The sequence below is a fragment of the Siphateles boraxobius genome, unplaced genomic scaffold (assembly GCF_051911475.1).
Source record: "Siphateles boraxobius isolate OS27281-9 unplaced genomic scaffold, OSU_SipBor_1 46, whole genome shotgun sequence".
Classification (NCBI taxonomy): Eukaryota; Metazoa; Chordata; class Actinopteri; order Cypriniformes; family Leuciscidae; genus Siphateles; species Siphateles boraxobius.
The window spans coordinates 12,256,723-12,281,515 of NW_027509097.1; the positions used below are offsets into that span (position 1 = coordinate 12,256,723).

General features: G+C 40.1%; 2 protein-coding genes and 1 non-coding gene across 6 annotated transcripts in view; 1 reads left to right on the forward strand and 2 right to left on the reverse strand.

The window, feature by feature from the left end:
- Positions 1-1,438: 1,438 nt before the first annotated feature.
- On the reverse strand, positions 1,439-1,532 carry trnai-uau (transfer RNA isoleucine (anticodon UAU)). The gene is made up of 2 exons: positions 1,495-1,532; positions 1,439-1,474 (listed from the first exon to the last, which is right to left on the reverse strand). It is a non-coding gene; the product is annotated as a tRNA-Ile (tRNA).
- A 381-nt stretch (positions 1,533-1,913) lies between these two features.
- Positions 1,914-4,600, forward strand: LOC143710001 (oxoeicosanoid receptor 1-like). The gene is made up of 2 exons (XM_077200848.1): positions 1,914-2,014; positions 3,100-4,600. The coding sequence occupies exon 2, from the start codon at positions 3,126-3,128 to the stop codon at positions 4,065-4,067; it is 942 nt and encodes a 313-aa protein (XP_077056963.1). The 5' UTR covers positions 1,914-2,014; positions 3,100-3,125; the 3' UTR covers positions 4,068-4,600.
- mta3 (metastasis associated 1 family, member 3) overlaps positions 4,535-24,793 on the reverse strand; it is a 38,303-nt gene continuing 18,044 nt past the window's right edge. Inside the window, exons 13-20 of one of the 4 annotated variants that reach the window (XM_077200846.1) lie at positions 22,416-22,573; positions 20,223-20,445; positions 16,177-16,269; positions 15,919-16,101; positions 15,797-15,828; positions 9,235-9,359; positions 7,725-7,744; positions 4,535-5,698 (exon numbers count right to left, since the gene is read on the reverse strand). In XM_077200846.1, the coding sequence (XP_077056961.1) occupies positions 7,738-7,744; positions 9,235-9,359; positions 15,797-15,828; positions 15,919-16,101; positions 16,177-16,269; positions 20,223-20,445; positions 22,416-22,573 (821 nt within the window). In that variant the 3' untranslated portion in view covers positions 4,535-5,698; positions 7,725-7,737. Of the gene's footprint in view, positions 5,699-7,724; positions 7,745-9,234; positions 9,360-15,796; positions 15,829-15,918; positions 16,102-16,176; positions 16,270-19,952; positions 20,136-20,167; positions 20,446-22,415; positions 22,574-24,793 lie in introns of those variants that run through there. The other 3 variants (XM_077200844.1, XM_077200845.1, XM_077200847.1) reach the window with 3 other exon arrangements.

Sequence of the window (24,793 nt, forward strand, 5' to 3'; positions counted from 1 at the left end):
AAGGCATTTATTTTTCTTCCCTTTTTTCCTTGTCGAGTTCAGGGCTTTCTCAAGTGCTAAGCATGTATACTGAGAAACAAAGTCAGTCATTTAAAAAAAAATAGATATATGGCGTTTTGGATAGATAGATAGATAGATAGATAGATAGATAGATAGATAGATAGATAGATAGATAGATAGATAGATAGATAGATAGATAGATAGATAGATAGATAGATAGATATAGTCTGCAGCTTGTTAGCTATAATCAAAAAGAATGTGAAATAATGTTTTCGAGAATTCTCCTCTGTTTCTCAATCAAGAACCCAAAGCAGTTGTTTTGTGGGATTTTGACATGACAGTTTTTGCAGTGGTAGCGCTAAGATGAAATCTGATCAGACCAAAAATTTGACAAGGCTGTGGTGTTTATTTGTAAATGTGATGTTTACATATAAAATGTGTGCCAAGAACATAAATTTAAACAGAAACATATGAAACCATTGATGTGATGAGATGTTTCTGGGTGACTAAAATGCACGTCCTGATTTTGCAGTTAGTGTCGCTATATTTTATTGATCCTGGAACAACTTTCCTGTCTGAAAATTATGTCATAAACTAATCCCTACCCCTAACCTTAACCCAATCCCTAAAATCAGAGGGAAATGACGTGAATAACACTGATGTAACCAAACCACTGAACACCAGTGTAAACAGTAGGCTACAAACCCTGATTGTAAACTAAACTTCACATAAACTGTAAATGTCCCTCCAATCTGACTGGTTGATTGCAAGGTTGTTCCAGGATTAACAAATATGTTGATCCAGGAACATGTTGCATGTGGTAAAATCAGGTTCTGCGACTACGTAAGGCTACATCGTCATCCAACTCACACCTCTAAATCATGTGAAGAAAAATCGGGTTTTAAAATGACAACCATGTAAAGTTAAAAGGATAGGTGCCAAATAAACACTGTATTTAACTGTCGATATCAAATTAAGCATTTTCACTGTGATGAAAATATAGGCTACAGCTATTTCCGGAAGTAAAATAAAGGGGGAAAGTGAAAATAAATAATAAAACAAAATAAACTGTACAATTATGAATTGTATATTTAGAATGGCCATTCCTGAACACACTTTCTCCTTCTCAGATTTATACAGGTTTAAAGTTACAGAGCGTGGATGTCTACACGTGGCGAATGTCTACTAAGGCAATGCTGCCCCTTAGAGGCTACGTTCCGCCATTAATCGTCGGATTTATTCACACACAACACACTTCCTTTGAATGTCCAAACATTTATTGCTCAATAACAGCATTTAGTAGCACTGTGAGTTACGACAGCCTTGATAGATCTGTTTTAGACGTATGCTTATAAGTGATCATATAGGACGGTGTACCATCGTAAATACGCGTTGAGTAGAGGAAGAAACCCTCCTATTTTGTCATCGTGCAAAACTCTGCTCCAGGTGAGGCTCGAACTCACAACCTCGGCATTGCTCTGCTTTGTACTGCTGTATAAGTACCGCGCGCTAACCGATTGCGCCACTGGAGCTCTAGTGGCTCAGTGCATTAACACAGTTCATGAACGATTAAGAAACCTATTTCAAGTTAATTACAGGCGTGTTAATGCACGCCATTGGGTACTGTTTGTCTTCTCACTAAACGATATTGCTTTAACTTTTGTCTTTAAATATATAAAAAATTCGTATCACACATCCCAGTTAAAACCCGGAAAGTCTGTGTTAAACAACTTTACGATACTTGGACGTTTTGCATCACATTTTTACTAACTTTCAAGAAACATAAGTTACCACAAAACATTGTAAAATCAAACAGACACAGCACGGTAATGCGTCTCTTGACAGACCACTCGTCACTTAATCGGTTCACAAAACACGTAAAGATAATTTGATCTTCCGTGACTCAGCTCACAGTGTTGGCGTCGTTTCCTCACACAGCAATTTACAAGTTCTACAAAATTGTTCTCATATCCTCAACTGCGAGAACTCCGAGAACTCCTGCCCTGGTCGTTTGGTAAGTCTGAAAATGTAGCTATTTAATTTACATTGATTATTCTTTATTATTTTGGCAGAGATTTAATAAAAAATGGGGGGGGGGGGGGGGGGGGGGGGGTTATAAAATAACATTTTGACTGTCTAGGTTTGTGTAAATCCACTTTTTTTACATTCATTTCACACGTCTAGTACAATTATGTGGTCTTGTTTCATTATTACAGTGTATAGGGCTACTTTTTTTTTATTTACATTAATATCACACGTCTAGTGCAATTATGTGGTCTTGTTTCATTATTACAGTAGGCTACTTTTTATTGATTTACCCCGAAAGAAAGGAAGTGTGACGACATACAGGGGCACACTGTAGCCTAACTGACCATAATATGATAACTTAAAATGTTATCTGAGCTACTCAAAATATATACAATGCCAAATAAAATATTGTTCAATTAAATACAATTATTAACTTTTCATAGAAAATAATTACTTTTTCTAATAATTAAAAATAAACTAATTTTGGAGTTTGACAATAAATACACCGCTAAACACAGCTATAGAGCATAGTTCAAAACAATCTGGGCAAATAGATGGAGAAAAACACAGCTGAACATAACACACCCCTTCTTCCCTTCACACGCAGCTCTTATATGACACAAATAGACGAGCCAGAATGCTTTCATTTTCTTGAAATAATAATTTCTGAACATTGTCTTTATTGGCCTGCTTATCATGTTTCCTCAATATAATTCATAACAGTTATTTAAATATATATATATATATATATATATATATATATATTAGCACATTTGTCTTGATTTAAAAATTGAAATGAAAAATGATTTCAGTTATTTATTTTAATTTTGCTGCTGTTTTTTCTGTATATAGTTTTGACATGGGAACTAGTAAATACACAAAGTTTTGTCATGCTAGCATGTGAGGAAAATGTAAACCATGTTACAAATAGCCTTGCATTAGATTGTGCCCTACTCACTCCTAAAGTTTAATAGTAAATTAAATGTGTGACACTGATGTGTACATTATATCAGGATTTTTCAGTGTTTTACTAGTTAACTTTGTGTTAACACAATATTATTGTACTTTTAGGTTACAAGGTCGCACTGCTTTTCATCATGAGTAACATCACCTCCTGCATGGAATCTCAGACTCTTGTTTCTTCCATTTTAAAGCCCATTCTCATTTTGGAGTTCATCTTTGGCTTGCCTGGAATTGTGTTTGCTCTGTGGATTTTGTTCTTCAAGTCTCCATGGAAAGCTTGCAATGTGTATTTCTTCTGCTTGGTAATATCCGACCTCCTACTCCTCACTGGGCTGCCTTTCCTCATAGATTATCTCTTCCGTGGTGAAGACTGGATATTTGGTGAATCCTTTTGCCGCTTCGTTCTGTATATTATATCTGTAAACAACTCAACAAGCATGGCTTTCATGTCAATTTTAGCCGTGGACCGCTTCTTCAGAATACTTCACCCACACCATCGCATTTGTCGAATGAGCGTGAGACAAGCAATAGTGTTGGTTAGCACAGTTTGGGTGGGTGTTCTACTCCTTCGCCTTCCAGCCGCCTTGAACCTGACTCTTGCATCACAGAAAAACTCGTCGAAGCTCACATGCCACAGTTATCTGTCATGGACATGGCCGTCGGTTCAAATGAGGATATATAATTCAGTACAGCTGATGGAGGTCCTGCTAGGGTTCACACTGGTGGTCTTCAGTTTTGTGCGTGTTTTCTCTCACGTTCACTGTCGGCAGTCTAAGGGGGCGCACCGCAGGGTGAAGCGGGCAGTGAGATTGCTTCTGTTAATTGTGATCATGTTTGTTCTGTGTTTCCTACCTACAGTCACTTTTGGCATCTTACTTCAAGTGTTTCCCTGTTCTGAATTCCTCATAGTATGTCTTCATGCCTCTTTAGCTTTATCCTACATGAACTGTGCACTGGATCCTGTCATCTACTGCCACATTAACGCTTGGTTCCGTGACACCTTGAAAGGCATAACCAACTCAGTGGAGTTGACGAAGTTCAAGATGAGTGCGAAGACGAACAGAAAAAAACCTTAATCTACCTGAGAAACTGTTTGTTACAATGACTGCAATTGGGAGAGTGAAAATTAAATGTGGCTTAAAGAGATAGTTCAACTAAAAATGAAAATTCATTCATCAATTACTCACCCCTCATGTTGATCCAAACCTGTATGGCTTTATTTCTTTTCCGGAAAACTAAGGACAATATTTTGAGGAATGTTTTAACTGGTTTTATCCATTTAAGTCTATATGGTCCAATTTCGGGCCCCATTGTGTTCATTGTAATTTTCAAAATATCTCCTTTTGTTATACATCAGAAGAAAGTCATGACAGAAGGACATGGACATGAGGTAAAGAAAATTATGACAGAACTGTCCCTTTAAGACCGGCTTGAACTCTGAACAGTATTATAATGAATTATAAGTCTGCCCTTGAATGTCCATATGTTATACTGTACACCGTTACATCAATTGCTTTTTGTACTATTACACAGAAAAACAATCTGTACCGCGCTTTTTTATTTAGCATTTTTCAGTAAATGTGTGACATACAATGAAATACAACAAAAATGTATGAGTCAATGAAAACAAAATAGCTTATTGTTTCACTGTCACATGCTATATACACAGCCGGGATAATAAATATTACCCGTAGCCAAATTTTAATTATGACTTCTGCCAAGGGTCAGTTTGTCATTTTAATTGGTGAAGTGCTGAAAAATTGGCTTTATTTGTTAAGAAGCCAATAAATACATTTCTTACAAACATCTAAAGGGTATTACTGGCATCTGAAAGAGGGGAACAGAACCATAATGTCCTGAATTAATATTTAGAGAGTTGCAAAGACAGCTTTGACTTCCACAAATCATTACAACATCTCCAGTTAAAAGAATCGATTGAAACATGCTCTCAGTTAAAACCACCAATTAGCCAGTAACTCAACATCCAATCCAGTCCTCGCATGAATACAATATAAAAACAGCTCACAAACGTGTACTTGTCATGATACGCACAGAAGATACAGAGAAATAAAGGAAAGCATTCAATGCAGAGCTAACTGAATTTACAAAGATTACACTAACACTTCTCAAAAGAGTCAGTTGAATGGTCAGCATTAGCGTTGATCTGTACATGATACACATTTGTGGAACCCTGTAAGTTTAGTTGCCACAGCCATAGATTCTCAGTGCTCAGAGCCGACGTTATACGTTGCTGTAAGGTAAAAGTGTTTAAGTTGCGCTTGTATTGAAACTTAATGAGCATTTAGTACTTAGAAAGATATTGAAACATGAGCCGTCGGCTGCCATCCAAGGAGGTGCTGAATATACAAGTATTTTTTTAGTGGTTGGGTTATTAGCTAAATGCTTTATTATTGTGAGCCTTTTGTCCAGAGATGGAAGCGAAAGTTTTAGAAGAAGTAGAATAAGAGGAAGCAAATTAAATAGGCAAATGAAACTCCAAACGATAACCTGACAGACTGGGGAGAACAATGCAGATGAATGTCAGTCATGGATGACGATTGGACCTCGCATCCGTAAACTGGGGTGAGGGGGCGCCAGTACAGGTACCTGTGCTGGCCCCTGAGGGACCCTGCGCAGGCTGATCTGCTCACATGGTTGTCTACATGCTCTTCTTAACTGTGAACGGGAGAGCATCCTCCTGGCTTTCCTGAGAGGAACAGGAAAATAAAACATAACATATCATTGTCTTTGGTAATGTCATCAATCATGCAAAACTTACATTGACCTACACAGATATTTTTTTTTTGGGGGGGTTGATTTATGGCTGAGCTGGATAAATGTATGTTTTTTTGTTATATAATTTATGAAAAAATACCTTATTATACCTGGAAGATATTTTATATTTTTACATTTGCTAAATGTTTTTAGTTAATAAAGTCATTATTTTTGTTTGTTTTTGCGCACAAAAAGTATTCTCGTCGCTTGATAAACTTAAGATTGAGCCACTGTAGTCACTTGGACTATTTTAACAATGACTTTAATAACTTTTCGGCGCTGGCAAGTTTCAATCCTTGAAGAAGCCTATGGACTAAATATCTTAACTCGTGTTCCGAAGATGAACGAAGGTCTTACGGGGTTGGAACAACATGAGGGTGAGTAAATACTGACAGAATTTTCATTTTGGGGTGAACTATCCCTTTAAAAGCAGCAGATGACAAAACTGCAGTATGTGGTTAAAATAAAGAAAACGACACCGTCCGTTGGTGGCTAATATATCGTAATAGTTATATGTATAGTTATCATTCCTGGTGTGAATGGATCTTTAGTCAGCATAAGCGGCTTCTTTAAAAAAAAATTTTTTTAATCTTATATCAAAAGTTAAATATATAGCCTATATCAGTATATTGATATATTAATTCAAATAAAACTGTGACTATAGAGTCACTGCAATAATTCTGAATGCTCATGAAACTATCATGATACACTCTGTGTTGTGCAATAGAATAATTTGTGTGCAACCAGGATATTTCAGAAGAGGAACTAACATGCTTTATCATATTTTGCAAGCTTTGCAAAGTGAGGGGAGAATGAACGCAATTACATGTTGGCCTATATAAAATATCAAGAAAGTTTTGATTTTGGTTTTCCTGTGTATATCACAGTACAATTGTGTTCAGCTTGGCACATGTTACAGATATTAGAGCTCTTAATTATTAAGCAATATAGATCGACGGCTTAGTGACATAAATAATGTTCTTCTCGAGTCGTGATCAGGTCCATAACATAAAGAGAAAGGAAAGAATCGTCTGGGTCTAATGTTCATGCAAAATGAATGAGGCCTACAGGCATCCACAGGGGACAGCCCTTAATAAAAGAACCGTTAACTGGTTCTCGAACAAGAAATATACAATGACAATCTAAAATGTACTGTGTATGTGTGCTGGCAATTATAGCATCCCTGTTTACTTCATAAATGACACTAAATTAACACAAATATATATAATTAACATCACACAGCCTCATTATAACTGATTAGGCAGCATGATGGATTTGATCAGTTCTTTTGCAAAGCAAATGCAAACAGTTAACGCTACAAATACTATACAGTGAGAAACATTGAAATTGTAAAGGTTTCAGTTGATGAAACCTTCATATTTACTATCTATTTCAACATCAACTCCAACAACTGAATGTAGAACTGATTGCAATTTCAGTGAAAGAGACTCCTTTGATGATGGTGTAAAACCGCAAGAGAACCAGGCTCAGCCACAGACCAGGTCCAATTTGTCTTTGGGTCTCCTGCCTTGTTAAAGGCTAATCTTTCAGAGCAGGGGCGCTAAATTTAGCCTAGCATCCGCTCCAGTGCTGGAGGCCATAGGGAGCTGTGCAAGTCATGGCTCATATGGATGTGGCTGTAATGGAGAGGCATTTTTCTTCAAGCTTCAGCTCACATCTACTTCTCAATGCCAAAGATGTTAAAACCAAACCCTTGTTGCTGTGGCTGAACTATTATGACTATCTGACTTCTATTTATCTGATCCACATTAAGCATAAAACACATTTTGCAGGTTGAGGTGTCAAAAGCCACCAGGATGGCGCTTCATATTAAGTGTACAGGTTAATTGAGTGTCTATACATTACTTTACATAACTTTTGGTTATACATTTCATACATTTTGCAAGACTCCACAGGTAATGTGGTTTAGCCTTTGTGTACGGTGCGTGCGATCTTACCATGGTCAGGTGTCTAACAGCTGCAGCAACAAAACGAGACAAGCAAACAGTCACTAAAAAGTAGATAAAAAACACTTTGATCCATGATACAACAGGGCAAATCGTGTCCAATTTCCCCTGCTTAAAACAAATTATCTTTATTTGTAATTAATTAACTTTAGTTTAATTTGAATGTAACTAGAACTTCAGACACACTTCACGTCTGTACTTTAAACTCACTGCAAACAGGGATTTCAATCATTAGCATGTGAATGTGTAAAATTCATGCAGTCTTACATGTTTGGTAAAAAGTGAGCCAATAATGTATGCGGATCTTAAACCTGTTTTATTACATTTCAGTTGACTGAGAATTAAAAGCAAATATCAAGCTAATCTTTTCTCCATATTACTGTGAATTGATGGAGGATGGCTGTGGAGACCATCTTCAATCTAAACAACACTGCTGATATAATTTGTTATGCCTATACATTGTTATACGAACATAAAAAAGACAATTCACAAAAATCTGCGTATCTCTGCAAGTTAGTAAGACAAGTACACCAGCAATCAAAAGTTTGGACACACTTTACTAAACTAAAAACATAAAACAAAACAAACCTTCAAACAAACAAACAAAACAACAAAAATCATAGCAAAACAAAACGATAGCAAAAAGGAAATAAAAATGGAAGGGATTTAATTGAATTGAAAAGTTAAACCAATAAATCTTATATTTTATGTTCACAAAATATGTAACTTATTCATCAACTTACCCATTTCAAATAAATAAATACATACAAATATTAGGCTAATTTTAATCTTTATCAAATTTAAATATTAAACTGACAATTTGACATTTAACATTTATCAGGCATAACAGGTTTTAGGATAATGAGAATCATTAAATCAGTCTTGTGTGCTCAAACTTTTGAGTGGTAGCGTATGTGTGTTTGTGAAGTGTTAAGTTACCTGTGGAGTCTCATCTCTCTGGATTAAAACTAACCTCAATCTGCATCAAAAATCATTTGTTTTCAGTTGTCTCTCCATGCCACCACAGATAAATGGGATTATGGGAATTGGTAATTATAGGATCTTTGTTATTGAAAAATTGTCCCTGACGTCTGAGATTGACTGGCCCATTTCCTACACTGACAACTCTGGCTGAGACCCTTACCCACCACTGTCACTGGGCATGACCAATGCAGTAATTACACATGTGCCAATCCTGTCACCAAGATCAGTCACTCTTAGGTGAAGGTTGAATCAAAATGATGGAAACCTAATCAGATGTGTCATGCCATCTCAGGGGATAATCTCAGCAGGTGCCAATCATGAAGGAACAAGGTAAGGTTTCCTTTTTGACATGGAGTGTGTCTGCCCTGCTGTTTTCTATTAAATTCGTCTCTAAGATCTATGTACGGGCCAGTGTATTTCAGTCTCTTAGTGAACAAGGCACAACAAGTTTACGTTTGAGGACTGCGATGCCATGGGAAATAGTGCCAAAATAGACAGCAAGGTTTGGATTGCACACCTCGTCTCTCGGGAAACCAGGAAGAAGCTGTCATTGGGGGCATCGATCCAGTTGGGTCGTCTCTTACGGAGCATCAGACCACTGGCGCGAAGGTTAGAGCCACCAGTGCTGCTTCCATTATGCTGCTAAAAAAGCAAAGGAAATGGGCATCTTAAACTACTTTTAAACATTGATACTCAATGTGATTCAAAAAGAGTTACCGACTGTGGTCAAAGTCCCCCCAATAGGACTTCTCACTTCTCAGTATTCATTTTACAGAGAGCACAAAACATTTGATTGATGTCTAGAAGCTCAAGAGTCTCCCGTTAAAAATGAAAGAGCATATTAGCAATAAAAATGAATACATTTATAGATTACATACATAAAATGTCAGGTGAATAAAATTAGTGTTTGTGTTGTTGATAAGTCGATTGTTTTCTGTGTTGAAATTGACTATTTTTCTTATTGAAAGCTGTAAAATATTGGAAAAAATGTAAGATAATTACATTTAAATATTTACTGCCGATGCATTTATTTATTTATTTGTTTATTTTAAGTAGTCATATAATAAGCAGAATAATGCAGGTTATTATAACAATAGGTTACTATCGTAACCCCGGTTCTCTGAAACAGTGAGTGGAGAGATCCAACTATGGGAAGGGCATCCGTACCTGACCTCTGCAGAAGCATCCAATTGCACCAAGTCTGGCTAGACAGACAGAAGCGCGCAGCCAATGCGCTATGGTAAGGTCCCGCCCCCTTACCTAGAGCACATAACGCCTGCAAGCCCTGCTATTCCCAAGTAAGTATATTCGCTTCTTGTGCGGCAAGCGGGGCAAAGCTGGTGGATCTCTCCACTCGATGTTTCAGAGAACCGGGGTTACGATAGTAACCTATTGTTCTCTTTCATCATCTCGTGTTCGAGATCCACCTATGGGAGAGACATGGACAGCTCCCCGACTGCCCAATACACTCACAGTGAGGTTCTGAAAGCCAGAGAAGGACGGTCGCCCCAGGGAGGTGGTGCCTGACACGTCCATAAACATGAACCTGCAATACAGACGCACACACATAACTGCTGTGCACACGCAGGACATGAATCATGTATGTGGCACACACATGATAATAACCCCAGCAACACAGATGTACATATACACACCCAGAAGGCCTGCTTGGTGACAGGAATGTGCATGGCCCGCTCACTCCTATTCGTTACTTCCAACGGGGTTGCAGGGAAGGGCTAAGAAGACCGTACCCCTAGAACCGAATTTGCTACCGAGATACTGGTGACATCCGGCCGGTAGTAACGCACAAAGGTATGAGGAGAAGCCCAACTGGCAGCAGAGCAGATGTCCTGCAGTGAGACTCCCCTAAACAAAGCCCAAGAGGCGGCTAAGCCCCTCGTAGAATGAGCGCTGATGTCCCCTGGGGGCTGCACTCCCTTTGATTCATATGCCAAGGCAATAGCATTCACAAGCCAATGTGAGAGTCGTTGCTTAGATATGGGATCCCCTCTATGCCGGGACGCCCATGAAATAAAGAGCTGGTCGCTCTTCGGGAAAGCACTGGTCCTGGTCATATATGTCTGTAAAGCACGGACAGGACACAGAGCATTTAGCCTCTGATCCTCCGGGGAGGAAAAAGGAGGAGGGTGAAAACCGGACATTTACAACACCTCCGAAGTGAACGCAGGAAAGCATTTCGGCATGAAGGCCGGATTAGGCTTAAGGGAAACCTTATCTCCACTAATAGAGAATTTAGTGCACGAGGAATGAACCGAGAGTGCATGTAGCTCACTGACACGTTTAGCTGATGCCAAGGCCAAGAGCAAAACTGTCTTAAAAGACAGCAACTTCAGGGAAATACTTTCCAGAGGCTCAAAAGGAAACTGAGACAGAGCCTCCAGCACAAAGGAGAGGTCCCACTCAGGAACAGTTCTCCTGATGACTGGCAAAGAGCGACGGGCACCCTTCATAAATCTGCAGATTAGAGGATGCTGCCTGACTGTTGAGCCCTCAAAACCCACATGACAGGCCGAAATCGCAGCCAGGTAGACCTTGATTGTGGAAAAAGACCTCCCTTTTTCCATGAGGTCTTGAAGGAAACAGAAAATTCACAACGGCTCGGCATGTAACAGAGGGATAATCTCCGCCAGCCACGGTGCTTTGGGCCACCTGGGTGCTATCAGAATGAGAGACAGGCCCTGGTCTCTCACCCTAGCCAGTGTGGGAATTATCAGGCACAGGGGAGGAAAAGCATAGAGCAGCACTCTGGGCCATGGGTGGGCCAGTGCATCTACCCCAAGGGGCACGTCCACGTTCTTTAGCGAGAAGAACATAGGACAATGGTGGTTTTCGCGCGAGGCGAATAGATCTACGGTGTCCTGTCCGAATCTCATCCATAACATGTCTACTATCTGCGGGTGAAGGCGCCGATCTCCGTAGATTGGGTTTCCCCTCGATAGAAGATCCGCGCCTCTGTTCAGAATGCCCGGAACATGCGTTGCGCGTAACGACAGAAAAACCCGTCTGCTCCACACCAAAAGCTTGTAAGCTAGAGCGTGAAGTTTCGACGAGCGCACGCCGCCCTGACGGTTGATATAAGCCACTGCCGTGGTATTGTCGCAACGTACGAGCACATGATGTCCCTGCAGACGGGGCAGAAAATGATTCAGAGCTTTCCAAATGGTCAAAAGCTCTAAATAATGTATGTGCGCTGAACGTAGTCTGCTCGGCCACAGACCGTTCACCGTTCTGCCCTCCTGGGTGGCACCCCAGCCTGTCAGGGAGGCATCTGTCGTCACAACTTTCCGATCATAACCGTTCCCAGAGGGGTTCCCTGTGCGTAAAAGTCTGCACTCCTCCAGTGGCGCAGGGCTGCAGAGCAGGCGCGCGTCACTGTTACAGAGCGGTAAAGATCGCGTATCGGGCTGAAATGTAGTGACAAAACCCATTTCATGAACGCTCTCATTCTCAGGAGTCCCAGCGGTACTACCTGGATGGATGAAGCCATAAGACCCTGCAGCCTGAGGCATGTGCGATATTGAACTCTCGCCCCCTCTCTGAACTGTGACAGACAGCCCATTAGAGAGAGAGCGCACTCTTGAGAGAGACGCGCTTGCATGGAGACTGAATTCAACTCCAGGCCCAGGAAAATGACATTCTGACTGGGTATAAAATTGCTCTTGCTCACATTCACTCTGAACCCGAGAGATGTGATGTGCGCGAGCACACGGCAGGTGTCCTGCAACACTTTCTCTTTCGAATCGGCTATAATGAGCCAATCGTCTATGTATGTCAGAATCCTCAGACCTGACATTCTCATGGGTGCTAAACCCGCCTCTGCATCCTTGGACTTAGGGTGAGTCCAAACGGCAGAACTGTGAATTTGTAACATGTGCTTTGGTAGGTGAAACGAAGAAACCTCCTGTGTGGAGGGTAAATGCTTATGGGGAAGAAAGCATCTTTCAGATCGACCTATGTGAACCAGTCGTTCTGTTTTATGGCGCGGGCGAGCAAGCCATGGGTTAGCATTCTGAAATTGTATTTCCTCAAATGTTTGTTCAACACCCGGAGGTCCAAGATTGGACGGAGAGAGCCGTGACTGGCGAGCGTTCCCACGCGAGTCGCAGCAGTGCTGTGTAAACCCAGCTGGCTCATTTGTGGTGCAATGGCGCCCCCTTGTGGACACACTAGGCGTGGCATGACTGGGTTCAGAGAGATTTTCTCTCTCTGCAGGGAGATGAATTCTCTCTGCAGGGAGATGAATTCTCTCTGCAGGGAGATGAATTCTCTCTGCGGAGAGAGAGCCTCTCTCAACGAATTCATATGATTCGTTAGTTTTGATGTTTTTTTTGTTTTTTTGTGTGTTTTGTGTTGGGGAAACACTGGGGCCGAAGCCTTTAATATTTGAGAGGGGGGAAAAGAGTGTGTGCGGTGTGGTGACACTGCTTCTGCACTTTTTCTCACAGTAGCCCCACTGAACGTGGGGGGGGGGGACACACAACGTCAACTAAAAACTTGGGCTGGACAGCCTCCAGAGAGGGGGAACCGACCCATCTGCGGGAAACCCTGCGTATTTTGGACAGTGGTTCTTGGGCAAGAAGAGAGTCCGTAGGGCTCGTGGCCCCTGAACGTGGACTTGATGCCCCCATCGGCCGAACATCAGGCAGGCCGCTTGCGGCAGGCCGACTTTCCCCAGTGCTTAGCAGGCGGTGGGTTATGGGTGAGAGCTGGGAGGAGACGTTCAAGGCCCTGACAGCCAAGGCCGAAAGATTTATAAACGGCCTGGTGAACTGAAGCAGAAAAAACGGTCCATCTTGTTGGGCAAGACTGGTTTAGGGGGAGCGAGCAACCCGCCCTCTGTGCGGGGTTAAGGTAACTATAGATGGAAGGCTCGATAGCGAGGGGGTCACCCATGCCAAGAGCCGCCATATCCTTCACCTCGAGGCCCGTGAGACCGTATTTGAAGTCGAGCGGGTTGCTCCAGTTGCGCCTCATGTGCTTAGCGCACGCTGGAAGGACGGGGAAGAGTTGCTTCCTCGGGCCGGGGGTGGTCCCAGAACTTTCCCGTCATATATGTCCCTCTCCTGGTCAGTGGCGCTCTGTGGAGCCAGCCACTCAATGTTGAGGCGAGCGGCCGCTCGCTCACACACCTCAGGAGGATGGACTGAGGCAAGACTGTGTGGGCGACGGCCTGTGGGACACCAGAGGGCGGAATGGCCTCCTCGTCCTCTGAGACCCCAAGAAGGGCCCGTCATCTTCGTCGCCGGAACCAGTCGGTTCATCGACGAGCGTGAGGTTGCCCGCGAAGATGTCCTCTTCGGGGAAAGCAGGATTGGGCTGGTATAAGTGAGGTGGCGCCCCGGGAGTCCCCCGGTAGCGCGTCGTCGTCACCGTGTCCCCCATCCGAGTCAGAAAGGCCGAGCTCCGCACACTGGGTAGCGGCAACTTTCAGACGGCGTCGTAAAAGCTTCTTGGGCAACATAAGGCAATGACTGCCATTCTCCGGGTTCTCCAAGGCTACTTGAGCGTGTTTGAGACCCAAGCAGACGACGCAGAACGAGTGCAGGTCCTTAGCGGCGATGAGAGCACCACACGCGGCCGGGCAGGCCCATGATAGGTTGATCCCCTGAGAAGCAGGTTTAGACAGCGACATTACGGCGAAGAACTCGGAAAAATCCGTGGCGGGCAGCCGTGGAAGGAGGAGTTGGTGAGAACGGCGAGAGCGCGGCCGGCTCCAGATGCAGAACACAGCTGATCACAACAAAAGTCACGTCTGGCGGAGGCTGATCAGGCGATATATCCTCCTGAAGACACGAAAGTGAGCAGTGTAATTCCAGCCGAACTGTGTACATACAGAGATCGCGAGAAGCGAATGTCAACTGGGGAATAGCAGCGCTTGCAGGCGTTATATGCTCTAGGTAAGGGGGCGGGACCTTACCATAGCGCATTGGCTGCGCGCTTCTGTCTGTCTAGCCAGACTTGGTGCAATTGGATGCTTCTACAGAGGTCAGGTACGGATGCCCTTCCCATAGGTGGATCTCGAACACGAGATGATGAAAGAGAACCCTGTTGGTGTTTTTAATTTTTAAGTGAACTATTCCTTTAAGTCTCTTAACTTAGTTACTCTCTCTTAACTTTGTTACTCCCCAACAAATACTAGACATGACACAGACCTCTAGTAAACTTTAAATCACAAAAAAAGTCTTCATAACAAACCAATTTTATTATATTGGTTCTTAGGTTCAAACCCAAACTGGGACCAATAAATGATTTGGTCCCACATGTAAAAAATAAAAAACATAATATCTAGAGTGATAAACAACTGAAATAATAAAGCAACTTCTAATATTTTTCTTTTAGAATTGACAGGCCAATAATGAGTTGAAGATCCGTCCACTATATTTACTTTATTCATCTCACTGATGAACAGTGACTGCCTTTGTGTTCATTTTGCCATCTCTCACTTCTCATTTCCATTTTACCCAGCCGCAATAATCAGTGAGAAACCTCAGAGGCTGGAGATTGAAGCTGTCACCTGAACCAATTCACAGCATCAAAAATATCTGCATTTGAATTTTACAAGATGAAATCTCTCTCTCAGCAACACAAATGCTAGAAAGTTATTGTCTTCCAGTCTGATGAAAGCACACAATAATGCCTAGAGTCCTTCCTGCTTCAGACAAGTATCAATCAACAGTTTGGACATACCTACTCACCTTTATAATTATTTTGCAAACAAAACACAACATGAAAAACAACGAAACAAAACCAAAAAAAAAAAAGAAAAAAGAAAAACTAAGACCATACAAAAAACAACCAAACAAACAAAAAACAATCAAACAAAACACACACCAAACCAAAGCAAAGCAAAGCAAAACAAAAAACAACAAAACAAAACAGTCAGCTTATATAATAGCAAAAATAGAAGTTTGGGATTTATGCAATAAGAATTATACAAATACATCTTATATTTTAGTTTAATAAAACATTTCAAATAAATAAATAAACAAACAAACAAATAAACACTAGGCAAAATGTAATGTTTAGCGATACCAGTGAATCCAGTAATTTATACTTACCAAGATGGGTCCCACAATATGAGCTGGATTTTCTATCATGAAAAAAAGAGGTGTGTATTAGCATGTTATAATGACATCTATCTTTAATATTATACAAGCACGCATTTTAATAGTTAACCCACCTTGTCCTGGAGCACCGGCCCTCCTCTCCGCGGATTCAACCCGGCTGTGGTGATGGTAGCTCCGTTTTCCCAATATGCCAAGCGGGCCATGGCTGGGAAGAGAGGACAGCAGGCGTCGTGGGGGCTGCACCTGTAGGCCAGGGGTGCGGTGAGGCCTCTGAACATGAGTTGCTGGACGAGACTCTGAAACGACAGCAGATTCAGTGTGATCCGAGAGTTACATCCCAGTGGATACAGCTCTAATGTTGTGTGGCTCACCAAGGTACTGCAAGACGCTGGTCAGGGTGCTCCTCGGGGAGGATTTGGGCTTCATAGGTCGCCCTGTCATGCCCTCTGACACCCGGATCATATCTATTCATCGACGGGCAGTACAGAACAGACAAACGGAGATAGAAGCAAGTCAAAGAGCAAGAAAGAGACATTCACACTTAGATTCCAACATGAGGCAAACTGAACAGGCTGGCTTGATGGATGTTGCGGTGATACACCAACCCTGCGGTGACTAATCTTTCTGACCAGACCAGAATCATTTTCATGGGAGCAGCAAGTAGAGTCAAATCTCATTTTCTCCACTGTTCGTTCTTTGGGGCCAAGTGAACATCATTTCTTCCTGCTGAACTCCGGAGTATTGATTTGACCGCAATGAACCCATTTAAATCACTCCAACTTTCTTTGATTCGTTTAAAATTCATTAAAACTCCAGAGGAGTCAGAAGGTGTTTAAAGCCATTCTCTTCAGGCAGTTCTTCTTGATGTCTTAGAGAGAAACTGTCTTGAAGATGTACCGAAAAAACTTCAGGTTTCTTTTACTTCAACAATACATTGAATTGATTGATGCATTATCTTCCGACACAAAATCCATTCTTTAAATTGAATGAAACCTGTGTCTTAAGGGAGGTCATGAAAGTGTGGTTCTCCGTTAGTTTTGTGTTAAACTCTCCGTTAGTTTTCTTCACTTTTGAATCCTCATGACTGCGAATGTGTTTTATTAAACTCTCATGAATCATATTTTCATTTGTATGCCACATTTCGATGGGGGTAAACTTGATTATTCCATGATTTTCATGCACGTTCTCTGATGGGCAGGCAAGATGTTGAACATAACCTGGTTAGCCAGCATGTTGAATGAGGTTGGATAAAGGAAAAACAAATGTGATGTTGCATTCACAGCAGCTTCATATGAGTGTGTGCATGTAATCACAAGTCATGAAGGCACGGCAGGAGCCGACGGAGCTCATGCTGTCTGAGATTTCACACGATTGACGCTCTGCTCGGCCTGTCGGTGTGCGTGCAACAGAGTGATGGACAGGTACACGAGACACATGAAACTACAAGGACTCAGATAGGATGGTTTCAGCCATGGTTTTATTTGTGTTTTGGTTACCCACAAGACATTCACACAAAGAAAAATAAAAGAGAGAGACAAACCAAAAAGCATGCCCCCACCCGGGTCCCTCGTGCTTCAGGACACAGATGTCAGAACAACTTCTTATGGCTGGGGATACATACAGACATGTCTGAGGTGGAGACAGGGATGGAATGGAAGCATAGAATGGATGTTTCGCATGATGGGAGGTGGGCGATGCAAAACTGAGAGGAACGTGGGATTGGACGGATGTAGAGCAGGTGATTGGCTCTCTTTCCCTGTTGATATAAGCTCTCCCTGTTAAACTGACCTATTTACAAGTGCCTGTCAAGAGGAAACAGCTGTCCTCGGAGCAAAGGCTGGCAACCATGATCTGTAAACTCATCTTTGGGCTTGTTTTCAAAGCTTGTCGCATATTTTTCAGGTTTTTAGTTTGTGATTTATTTGAAAAATATAAGAGATGCATCCCAGCAAGCAATAGCCATCATTTCACAGTCTCGATTAACCATAGACCCGATATAGTCCGGCTATAAGTAACCCACTTCTAGCCAAAATAACCTTGAATTTGGTTGCATGTCGTTTTTTGCCAAAATAACTTGCGAGATATAGGATATTCCATCATGTAAGCAAAGTCAACTGTGATTATGAGGTGTTTGGTTTCATTTCTTTGACATGTTCTATGCGTAGCCTGTGCGTCTATTCTTGGGCTAGACGTCTATTAAATTTTCAGCCTCGTTTTAGCCTAGACATCAGGGCTGTGTTTGGGCGGCTATTAGACTCTTTTAAACGCAAAATAGCTTGCGGGGATGTTTCCCTTTCCTTCCAATTTAGTATTTCATTGATTAACGACAACTTGCATGCACTCTATGACAAATAATTAATCAGTAACTATTTAAGACCCTCAAAATCTTAAATTATTGCATAAACCGCATACCATTCTTTGAAACTGCAGGTCTAGTGCCATTTCTCCTTTCTGTACCAACATAACACTTCCCAAGGCACAAAGTCCTAATAATCAATTGACACCATTGAACCAACTTCCTCAGCATTTAAAATTGGCTGTTTGATAAATTAGACTAGTGTGCAAACTCTTTAAGAGGACAAACTTCCACTTTCAAAAATCAGAAGAACAGAAACAAATAGACTAATGTACTGTACGTCTACTCTTGTTCCAATTGCATGTCTGTTTTGTAAATGACTCCTTCCAACTTATTGAACATCTAATTAATTAGATCATAAACCGCACCAATGATGAGACTGATAGTCCATCATCTTGGCTTTACTGAATAGCACAACAGAAGAGTTAACACTTCATCTCATTACATACATGCATGCCTCTGAAAAGCCTGTCAGTGTTAGCTACCGAAAGACTGATTGGCTGCACACATATTAGCAATTCAATTAGCTATTCCACATCATAGTACATATATATTTTTTTTTTGTATACCATTCTGCTTCAATAAAATAGACATTTTTCCCTTAGACATTAACATTCTCTCGGGTACAATCAGTGATGAAACGATCAATATTCAGAGGCAGTTGAGTAGAAACGGCAAAAATTAAAGCTGAGACATTAACGCATATACACTAACCAATATTACACACTGGGGAGGTACATATCTTCATAGATTATTCTGACAGGGACTTTATTTAGACTACAAATCTTGGCAAGCACCATCAAGAATTCTTGTACTTTCGTCTGTTGATGTATCAAATAATCGTAATAATTAATTTGATCTCAGTCAAAAAGATAAAAATTTATTGCACACTTTATAATGGATAAACAAATGAAATTTAAAAAAGGCCAAAAGCAAAATGCAAAAACATGAATATGTTGAATGTGTGTACTTACTAGTACTAATTGTATGGTTAGGTTTGACTATGAGGTTATGCATAAAATCTTCTGAAAATAAATTAAACAATAATAAAAAAAGATCCTTGGTCGACATTAGAGGGGTTTGTTCAGTGCAAAAGCAAAGAGATCCTTCTGCTACAACCAACTGTCCTGAGAACATCCCAACATGTTCGACTTTAAAGGTCATAAAGACGTTTTGTCTAATAGTGACCATTTACAAATATATTTACATCTAAAAATGTGCATACGCTTACACACTAAAATCCTATACTGCGTCAATCCAACTCTGACAACAGAGCAACAAAAATATATCCCATTTCCTTCAATCGTAGTGCCGAGAGCATTAAAAATACTAACATGAGTGCAGGGAATGATATTGAGGGGGAAAAGAATGTAAAACCAAAACAGTTTATCTTTCTTAAGAGGAAAAAAGGAGAAAGCACATTTAAAAAATAAATAAAAAATAAGTACCTTTAAACAAACCAGTTCCCCTAGCCTATATATATATATATATATACATATATAGCCTTTCAAGTCTCTCATTGAAGCTTTTAATAAAGATAAGGCTCAGACTATGATATGCATTTAATTTCAAGTATAATTAAAATGTAAGGTGAAGCAAGCATAATAGAGCATCTTGTCAGTCTTTCTGTGTAATGTGTGCATACAAAACTCTCTTCAACAAACTGAGAGAAGTGCTAAAAATGTGCTTATGTTCAATTTAAATAACATCGTAATACCCTTAAACCAAATCAATAAGGTTGGTGGGGAAAAAAGTGAATTTGAACTGAAAAGATGATTGAAACGCAAAATATGGAGGACAGGCAGTCTTTATTGGAAATGTGGTGGGGAGAATACAAAAACCAAAATAAAATATAATAACAATAATTATAATAATAATAAAAACAGTACAAGACAGGAAGATGGAGGGGAGGAATGACAGCGAGATGTGGACAGGTGTGGTCGGGGAACAGAGCGGGTGGGACAGTGTAGGTGGGTGTGTGTGTGTGTGTGTGTGTGTGTGTGTGTGTGTGTGTGTGCGTTTGCACGCGAGGCTGAAGTTAGGAATTTAAAGAGCTCTTACACTCCGCCTTTATGGCACCACAGTTAATGGGCACAAAGGGGCGGCGCGCGGCCCGGCGCAGCCTGATGAGATCGCGGCACATGTGACGCGCCAGCTTGGTGAGGCGCGTGGCCTGCAGGAGGAACGCCTGCTTGGTCTTCATTGAGGATTTGGGGCTGCCGCTGTTCCTCATTGGAACCATGTGAGAAGACTGACGGGCACCGTGGCCACGAGAACGAATCTCCTATGGAGAGACAGACAAGGAAGTTAAGGATTGATATAGGAAAAAGATAAAACAAACTGAAAGCTTGAGGGAGAATAATTATATTGGTTTTCTTAAAATTCAATTCTGTCATTAATTACTCACCCTGATGAGACTTTCATTCATTTTTGGAACACAAATGAAGATCTTTTTGATGAAAGCTTAGAGATTTCTGTCCCTCCATAGACAGCTACACAAATTCCACTTTGAGGCTTCAACAAGTTCATAAAAAAAAATCTATTGTTTATATGTGAATAAAAGCCTAAATTCTATCAGTTCATCATATAAAGCGATCATATCGCTTCTGAAAAGTTGGACTAAACCACTCAATTCATATGGATTAGTTTTACGATTTCTTTATGAACTTTTTGAAGCGTCCAAGTGGTAGTTGCACAGCTGTCAAAGGTGGGATTTTCATTTGTGTTCCAAAGATGAATGAAAGTATTACGGGTTTGGAACGACATAAGAGAGAGTAATTAATGACAGAATTTTTAACTTACCTATTAAATTCTTAATTTGTCTATCTGACCTTGGTTCATTTGCAACTAGGATAAACATGTTTTTTGCCGACCACAATGTTTTTTGCTGTGAATTATTGGCTCCCAAGATGAATATCAATTATTTTATATGATGATGATGATGACACTATGGTAACACTTTTGAATATGGTCATATACAACAACAAATAAAAATTATTCGACTTTCCCATTCATTAATTTAGTTTAATGTTCATATCTATATTACAAAATACATTAACATTTCAAGTTGCATAATTTAATATTTTATGAACAAACATGAAATAATGAACAGTAGAATAGCAGTGTAATAAAAATTAACCCGAAATTTTACTTGGCTCACTGAAAAATTTGATTCTGATTTGTCAATTGCAGATAACAGTACATGAGCCCTATACATACACTACCGTTCAAAAGTATGAGGTCAGTAAGATTGTTTTATGGTTTGAAAGAAGTCTTTAATGCTTATCAAGACAGCATTTATTTGATCAAAAATACAGTAATATTGTAAAATATTACAATTTAAAAGAACTTTATATATATTTTTTTTTTTTTTTTTTTTTTTATGTAATTTATTCCTGTGATGGCAAAGCTGAATTGTCAGCAGTCCTTCAGAAATCATTCTAATATTATGGGTTGGAGAAAAAAAATAAAAAAATGTCCGATGCATCACGATTCTCTCTTCAATGATTTTGAGACTATCAGAAAGAAGAAAAGTAGTAAGTAGTTTCTTTTTTTTTTAACCGCAGATGAGCGATGACATTATGGTGTGCTCTAGAAACAGCCATAGTTTTCTTGCTGCCAATTTCACACACACAAAAACCCTCAAACAAGTACATAGACGAATTAGAAGGGAAATCGCGGGCTTCATTGCACAGGAAATGCACTGTAAAAAATGTGCACTTTGCCTAATGTTACGCTTAAAATGAACAGACTCGTCCGCCAGTATTTCATTGTTTTCCCCTCATTTATGCCGCTTGGAATGCAGTAGGCCTATTTATATTCAAAACACAAATCTCACTTACTAACAGACGGCTGCTTTCAAGTTCGCTTTGTGAAGAGCGTTCATGGCATGTGGCTGTGTGTGACTGCATGTTTAAGTGGTTAAACACTTGCATCTCAAAATGCTTTTATGAGGTGATCGGATCGTGAGGTGCTTAAAGATTCCCAACCTTACCTAAAATGCAGATTTCATATTATTATCAATGTGGAAACCATGATGCTTCGTTTTTAGGATTCTTCTATAAATAGAAAGTTCAAAAGAACGGCATTTATAGCATTAAAGTCTTTTGTCACTTTTGATCAATTTGATACATCCTTGCTGAGTGAATATACTTTTCCAAAAAAAAAAAAAAAAAACTTACTGACCCCAAACTTTTGACCGGTGTATATACTGCATGCACTTCAATGCAGATCCAAACTGAGAGCAATACTTACATTGGGTGCAGGGCTTGGAGGCGTTTTTTCCTCTACCCCCTCAGCTCTGCTTGGCATCTTCAGGCCACCATACTTTTTCCAGTACATCCAGCAGGATACACACAGGCGACACTGCATGTTTGGAGGACCCCAAGAGTACCACTGAGCAGACTGTACACCTGTCAACAAAGAAGAATGAAATGAAAGAAATAAAAATGCAAGTCTTAACTACACCTGGTGGGTCATATCAAAGAGTATAGAAGAACAAAAGGTGAACGTTCCAATACTCAATAGAACGTTCCATTGCAACACCAGCGCCCAGCAGCAGCGCTACGCTTCCGCCATTTTGGGGTGAAAGCGCCTCGGCAGTCCACTAGTGTTGATGTGCCGTTCGCGAACGAGCCGCTCTAAAAGCCGATTCTTTGAAAAGAGCCGGACTTCCCATCACTATCCACTAGCTTTTTGCTGTCGCTATGGCAATATCAGCTGCTTTGTAATTTTTGTTTTTTTAAAGTAGCCTACATTAAAGATCAAATCCAAACTGAATGATGACAACACAGAATAACGTACAATCACTAGACTAGTGATCATCAAATCCTTTTTAACAGTTTATTTCACAGACTTAGAAAAGTTTTCAACTTTTTTTCCCACAAAACATTAGCATTACAAACACTGAAGTAATACCAACATATAACAGTAAGTAAAGGACATGCTATATCAGATAATTGGGAATGTTTATTTATAACAGCAATAGAATAGCTTTACAGTCAACTGTTTTTTTTTTGCAGTAGCTACTATCTTATATTAAAGCTCCAGTAGGTAACTTTTGTAAACAAATATTTTTTAAAACTGTCATTATGTCCTGACAGTAGAATATGAGACAGATAATCTGTGAAAAAAATCAAGCTCCTCTGGCTCCTCCCTGTGGTCCTATTGCCATTTGCAGAAATACACCGCTCCCGGTCAGAAACAACCAATCAGAGCCAGGAGGAATGTCTTAGCAGTATCAATCACGCTCGTGTACGCGCTGATCACCCCTCTCTTGCACAGCGCGAGCTAACATGTAGATTAAATGTCACGCACTGTGGTAAGCAACAATTGAAACCTGCTAATTCACTGGCTTGTCATGTTGCTGAAATAATGTACTAGCAAACCTTATCTAGCATTACATATCACTAGAATAATTACTGTAACGTTAGTTACCGTTATATTAACATTATCTTACTAGCTATTTATAACTTATAGAAAGAGTGCAACTTTATAAAGTTACATGTATTGCAAAATACATAATGATTTGAGGACCAAGTTTGTAGTCAAAGTATGGGCAGGCCATAGTCAATGTAAAGCATATTGTTGATGTCTCGTCCCTATTAGTGAATGTTCCATAACTGTTTATAATCCGCCGTCATCGGTGGTCCTGCTTACTAGCCTGCGCGTTCACGGACGGCAGGCTCCGCTGTGGGGGAGGAGCTGTGGAGGGAGGGCTGTAGCGCAGCAGAGAGCAAGGGGGTTGGACCTGTATGTTGTGCTTCTTCAAATTTTCAGGCTAAGTCAACGTTTTCTCAAAACTCCCTACTGCAGCTTTAATGACCGTTAAAGCAAGACAATGTAAACAAAAAAAACACAGCCACTGTCCATCATGTTCTATAAAATCATCATGTTTGTAGCATGATCCAGGGGATTACCCATACATAAATGTAATATATGTCAATATAAGTAAATTACATATATAGCCTCATGTCAGTGCCCATGTATGTCTGCTGCCTATATGAGAATATATGCAAAAGTCATATAAAACACAGACATATATGAAACAATACAAAACAATACAGCAAAAATGGCCGTTTTCATGTAAGTGCCATATATTTTCCCGCATATGCACATAAATGTTAAATATATGTAGCCTAAGACGTATATATGTATGCATATATGTACTTATTTCAATGCATCAGTATCACATGCATGCATCTTTACATACATTTATTAAATATTTGGGAAACAAATATGTATGTCACATATTTATACTTAATGTTGTCCATATATGCGAGAAATACTATACTCTGTAATATATGCAGATATATGGTATCATATATACAGTAGATTAACTCAAATATTTTCTTCGCATGTTTGGACACATAAATGTTCATATATGTTGCAGGCATAGGCTATTTTGTGTTTCAGATAAGTCAAATATATGTATAAATATATGTTAGCTATTTAAAATATAACATATATGGCCATACATTACATTTTTGTATGGGTAAAAAGTACAAAATATATTTCAGGCCTAGTGGAGTTGGTAACTAATAATAGTAATAAATGTGTAAAGTTGCATAAAATGGAAATACTCAAAGCAAGAATAAACTACCTCAAATGTGTATTTAATGATTGGATTAACT